Below are 6,000 nucleotides of genomic sequence, written 5' to 3' on the forward strand. Positions count from 1 at the left end.
AGCAGAATATTGCTGGATCCGGGAGAGAGCGACAGTAGGTGAGTATATTAATACACTCGCAGTACATTACGTGCATATATACACACATTCAATGAAAAAATATATAGATGGGAGGGCTTCTTTAAGTGTTATTGTAAAACTATTGGTATTGCTTATTTTATATAATGGTTACTATTCCACATGTATTAAGCACTGAACAAGCCATACTGTATTAAGATGGATGCATAAAGCATGATTGTATATTGGATGTTTTCTTTATACAGGTACACAGTAGCTAAATATACAACTCTTCAGTGTACCAGATATACATTTTACCATATAGAACTATTAATATGAAAATATAGACTTCAGCCATATTAAAAATACCTGTTATTGACCTCCCCGACAGAACTTCTGAAAATACATGAGAATTGATGTGCCAGCCTTTTCCGCAGAGGGCTGGTTGCACTAGAAAATCACCGATATCTCAACCTTTTGACAGGAGTAAAAATCTACGTTGTGTTTTGCAGTTTCAACTTTTGCCTCGAGCACATGTTTTTATTTAAGGTCGGGCATTTCGTTTGTTATTGTGTTTGTTTTGTGATTTACTTCTGTTTTAAACAAAGCAAGACAATAATTTGAACCAGTTGATTCAGTAACCCGACCACTGAGCTTTCTAGGGCTCCTCTGCTGTTTTTACAGAGTGTGGTTTAGGCAAAGAAAAACCTAGGCATCTGAACAGATTTATCTATCGGCTCGTCACATAAATGTAGACCAGGAACTGTAACCCAAGTAATTTCATTTATACGGAGGGGGGTATGTTTGTATCTTTGGGTTTACAGCGGTGGCACATAGAGATTTGCGGTTGGGATGGTCAAAGCTATTGGGTAATCAGTTGCAGGAGCCCTGGCCCTGACATTACCTTTCACCCAAAAATGAACACTGTCCCTAAAATAAAAAAAAATCCTTTCTGGAGCCTCAGGGTTTAGCTTGATTTCTTTGTTTGGGACAAATTGTAGCTACTTAGGGCCCATAAACTGTTTTTCATTATAGAGACATGGATTAGTTTGTTGAAAAAGCTAATTGCTTCAGTGCTGATAATCTAATTGTTAAAAAGCAACACAGATTTTAAGCAGAAATCACGCTCCTCTTAATACCTTGGCCCATCTATGTCTTTAGTGTGTGGGGTGGTGATATGTGGTTTTGTATCAGTTTATGTAATTTTCTGTGACACTCAGAAGTCCTTTTCGTCATCCTACCAACTGTTCCACTACTGTCCCTGTCTACCAATTCAATTTGGCAATTTTATTTTTTCTTATCTTCATTTTGTGTCTTATTTAACCCTTATTTATTACTTGCTTATTACTATAGATCACCTGCAGTACAGAAGGTTAGATCTGTGGTATAACAGTGGAATCCGCAGCATATGCAACATCTTCGATTATAAGGACTGTTGTATTTTCCGTAGGTCGGCATTAAGTGGCAACTTGAGTTTGGCTGAATTTGTGTGATTGCATTGTGCCTCTGCACAGAAGCCATGCTGCCCATCTTGGCTAGTAACGCTCACTTTTACAGTTGGCTTATAAGTCACATTGGCCGGTCTATGTAATTAATGATGGGCCCAGACTCTTACAAAATTATAGCTCCAATGTTCCAGCTGAAGTTGACCCCATTTGGAGTGGACACAGGATCTAGTCAATTGCTAGAAGAGTCTATATCTTAGGTTATTTGTGAAACACAATATATTTGAAACAAGTGATAAAATGTAGTTTGAGAACAATGGTACCAACAAAGTTTATGATGCACATAAAAGTGGAAGTACACTGGCTTCTGTATATGTGGAGGATGATCCCATGGCAGTCTAGCCTGAGAGAGGACTCCCTTTTTTCCCCCAAAAGCCCCAATTACACTGATTTCTCATAGCTCACTTTTTGCTACATCTTGTTTCATATTTCTTATAGGTCCTTCATTCACTTCATTTCCAGCATTTTAAAATGCATGCAAAAATGTCATCCATTCTTAGTGTTTTTATTTCGCATTTTGATATTATTTTTACTTTCTAGTCCTATAGAAAAGCCTATAAAGCAAGCAAGAAACACCATTCCACAGAAATGTGTTTTTTTTTAAATGCCAATGGCCAGGCCAAATTTATTAGTGTCTGAAACTGAGCTAGAATTGATGCATCTTATTAGGCATGTTACCAGATAATTTTCTTTATGCCTCCTCTTAAGTGTCTTTAAGCTCATTCACATGGGCTGATATTGACATGTTTCCATCGACTATATACAAGTAGATTGGCACTCATTTACAGTTCCATTCACAGGGACTGATGAAAACTGCATGTAGAAGAATAACCATTAATACAACCATTCAGTTCCTCTACAGCAGGGGTGGGGAGCCTCAAGCCCGCAGGCCGTTTACGGCCCTCGGTGACCTATTACCCGGGGGGTGACCGCAGTGCTTGGGCTGTATCATGCCATTTGCCGGCCCATTAAATTTCTTCTTGCTCTTTGAGCATGCGCACACCATGTTCACTACTGAGCGTTGAGGCGCGTGTAATGCAAGATTACATCCTGACACCAGTGTCAGGACGTACTGTGGACGGAGTTACTGCGTAATTTGTACGGCCCCCAAAGGATGGTATAAGTATCCAAATGGCCATTGGCAAAACAAAGATTCCTCACCCCTGCACTACAGCATCATTTTGTCGTCGGCACACGCTCCATATCGCAGGGTTATGTGCTTCTGGCATTGATTATTTTTATGTCCGCATAAACGATCTGACAGACAAGTGTTTTATCTTTTTCGACAGATGATCGGCAGTATGTTTTTACCAGCCTTTAATAGGGGATCGAACATTGTTATGGAGTTTGTTGTCCAATTATCAGGTCATTTAATTGGGCCGTTATTCTACAATATTTTGCTACAAATTTTTGGTTAACTTTTGCACATCTAAGCCATGCCTCGTATTCTAGACTACCTTTCGAACCTGTCAAGTAAGGCACATAAAAGGTCTAAAATGCTTATATAATCTGGTGCAGGGTGATGTACACCAATTTCTGTGGCTTGGATTTAGACTTTAGCTTGATAAATCACCTGTGTCTGTAGACTTTTTGCTATTTTTCTGTTGATTTCAGAATAACATTTGTCCACATTTTTTTTGACAAATATGGTGAAAAGACCAAAAAAAAAAAAAAACTCCTCAAAATGCTTTGTGTGAGGTTGGCCTTACAAATTAGAAAGTAATTCAAGTTACACAGGATTCTTATTTCTACAAATCCTGACAGCCTTGTTTTATTTTTCCCCATAGTACATGACCTTAAGAGTGAATATTCACCCTACTGTTCTGTCATTACACGTTTCATGGTGTCATCTACGCTGTTCGGGATGACTGTTGTTTTACTTATTTGAGGTTTGGATATACTTCCCCCATACCGGACTGTGAAAGCTGATCTGCTTTACTAGTATGAAAGTGATTCAGCCGCTTAATGTGAGCTTCTGAAACTTATTGCTTTTCTTTGCACCCACAGGACTTTCTACAAGGAGACTGCAGCAAGGCAAAGCAGAAGCTAGGCTGGGCAACCAAGGTCTCATTTGCTGTAAGGATTGTATTAAAAGATTTCACTGAGTTTAACCCTTTGTGATCTTTTTTTCAGAGCACACGTGACTTTGTCCAAGTAGTATCAATAGTACCAAATTTAAATTATCTATTTTTTTTTTTTTTTATATTAAATGCATGTTCTGATCTCAAAGGGTTTCTCAAAAACAATTATCCCTAAAAATAAATATTCTCTTTCTCCTTTGCATAGTGATGTGTAGATTGTCCTTTTCATGATGTAACTTTAACACCAGGTACCAGAACTCCATTTTAGTTCCCTATGTATCAGCTTCCCTTTGTTACCTCACTAAAATAAATCCTGTCTTTATGTAGTATATGCTGCTTCTCTGTACATGGTAATTATTATTCTGGTACAATATTCTCTAGAGAAAGGTGCAAGAGCAAATTGGGCTGTGGTACAACACCCAGGAATGTGTGACCATTTTTGGATATTTCTAGTAGACGCTGTCTGAGCACATAATGCCCATGAAAAAGGCCAAATTCACATGTCCATGAGAATGGGACTGTGCTTGGGTCGCAATACCCGGCCTGACCTTCTGGTCTCCTGAGGTTCCTAGTTACGGTGAGGAGACCCATTATCGTTCCGGGTATTGTAACCAGAGCATGTGTCACAGATTTGTGAATTTGACCTAACTGATATAATGGTAACTGCCTGATATTTGGCTGCTTTCAGTGCCCTACAGTGATGTCACATATTGTCTTCTCAAAATACCCAATAGGCTTTTGTGTTACAAGAAATCATGTGGCATCATTGTGTGGCAGCTACTTGAATGCCTTTCACGCCCATCATACAGAGCAGTAGCCACCATATTGTTGCTGTCACAATATTTGTTTTATTTGCATACAAAATATTGTTCTATTTTCTACACACACGCACACAAAAAAAACCATTTTGTTTCTTCCCATTGTGTAATCCACTCCGATGCCCCATAGCAAATATCACCCTCCTGTGATGTCCACAATACATTCCACACAGCGCCAATCTTTTTGGCTCTGACGGACATTTCTGCCAGGCCGCTAATATTTTTAGCCACTGTGTTTCTTTAGGCGAGTTCACGTGCAGACAGTCTGTATTTTACATCAGTAAGCCAAAACCAGGAGTAGAACAATCAGAGAAAAGTATAATAGAAACCCGTCACCACTTCTGTATTTATCACCCAATCCTGGTTTTGGCTTACAAATACTGAGGTCAAATACTGACCAAATACTGAACATGTGAACCTTGTCTAATAAAAGTAATTCTAGTTCATTGCAGTCCTGTGTAACACTTTCATTTTTAATATCCTACAATGTTTCATAATGATTGTGATTTCAGGGAATATAAGATGTTGGGATAACATGGCAATGCTCAACAATGTGGTTGTTACAAGTTTGCATGGCATCTTCTATTCTGGAGTGGCATTCGGGTCATATTCTCTCTTTTCGTAATATTAAGTCAGTCATACAAATTCTTACTTCCTACCCATTACATCCTTCATTTTGTAGTGAAATGTCAGTCAACGAGGAGTCCCATTTCTTAGCCAGGTGTAATATAGTTGCCTAGTGTATATAGAAACGCAGTTAACACTGATTTCTTCTTTTGCAGGAACTGGTAACAGAGATGGTAGAATCAGATATTCATCTGATGGAAACCAATCCCAATGCCTGAAGCCACACGGCCTACTGAATTCTTCAAAATCTATTAGGACGACCTAAATTACTCCATCCAATCACTCCTTATATATAGATATATTCCAAATTATATTTTTCCTGCCTTATTAATCTGTGTACATAATTAGTGCACAGTGTTTGCAGTCATTTCCATTTCTCCTTTTTTTATTATCGGAAAATTGTGTTGGGATTTTTGTTAGATTCTTTGTTATTGTCTTTTGCTACTCATTCTGTGCTGATATATTATGGAGTAATATTGTCATTGTTCTAGACTGGAAAATATACCATGTTTTTCTAGCACTTGCCTTTTTCACACTCAATAAATTGCTTTGTAAAAAAATAAAGATTGATTTATTGTTGTCATGTTGATATAAAAAATGTAACTAGTTAAAAATATAAAATGCAAATGGTTTATATCAAATGTGGAAATGCAATCCTAAGGCCGTCAGGTTCTCTCTACATTTATGGCTGCATTTCAGTATCGAGGTAGGTCGTTGCTTTATAAGCAAAAGCCATTCATTTTCTTTCTTCTCCAACATCAACATTCCCAGGATACAGATCCTCATGGATGATCGGCCTCCCAATGAAATTATTGTGTGGCTGAATATTTAATTTAGAATGAAAAAAAAATCTGAGAATTTGTTTGTAAATTTTCTTAACAGTGATGCAAAATGTTGTCCTTCAATGTATCATATTCAAGCACACACATTTTTTGGTTGGTGTAGAGGAAGCTAGGAACATGGCTTTATTAT

General features: G+C 37.9%; 1 protein-coding gene across 2 annotated transcripts in view; it reads left to right on the forward strand.

Moving 5' to 3' along the window:
* The window catches only part of GMDS (GDP-mannose 4,6-dehydratase), a 704,434-nt gene extending 698,842 nt beyond the window's left edge, over positions 1 to 5,592 (forward strand). For both annotated transcript variants that reach the window (XM_073676655.1, XM_073676654.1), the window contains 2 exons: positions 3,510 to 3,578; positions 5,184 to 5,592. In XM_073676655.1, coding sequence (XP_073532756.1) covers positions 3,510 to 3,578; positions 5,184 to 5,246 — 132 coding nt within the window. In that variant the 3' untranslated portion in view covers positions 5,247 to 5,592. The remainder of the gene's footprint in view (positions 1 to 3,509; positions 3,579 to 5,183) is intronic.
* Positions 5,593 to 6,000: the final 408 nt, after the last annotated feature.

This window comes from Phyllobates terribilis, unplaced genomic scaffold (genome assembly GCF_046119375.1).
Source record: "Phyllobates terribilis strain yellow unplaced genomic scaffold, ASM4611937v1 Scaffold_4__5_contigs__length_816908805, whole genome shotgun sequence".
NCBI classification, from domain to species: Eukaryota; Metazoa; Chordata; class Amphibia; order Anura; family Dendrobatidae; genus Phyllobates; species Phyllobates terribilis.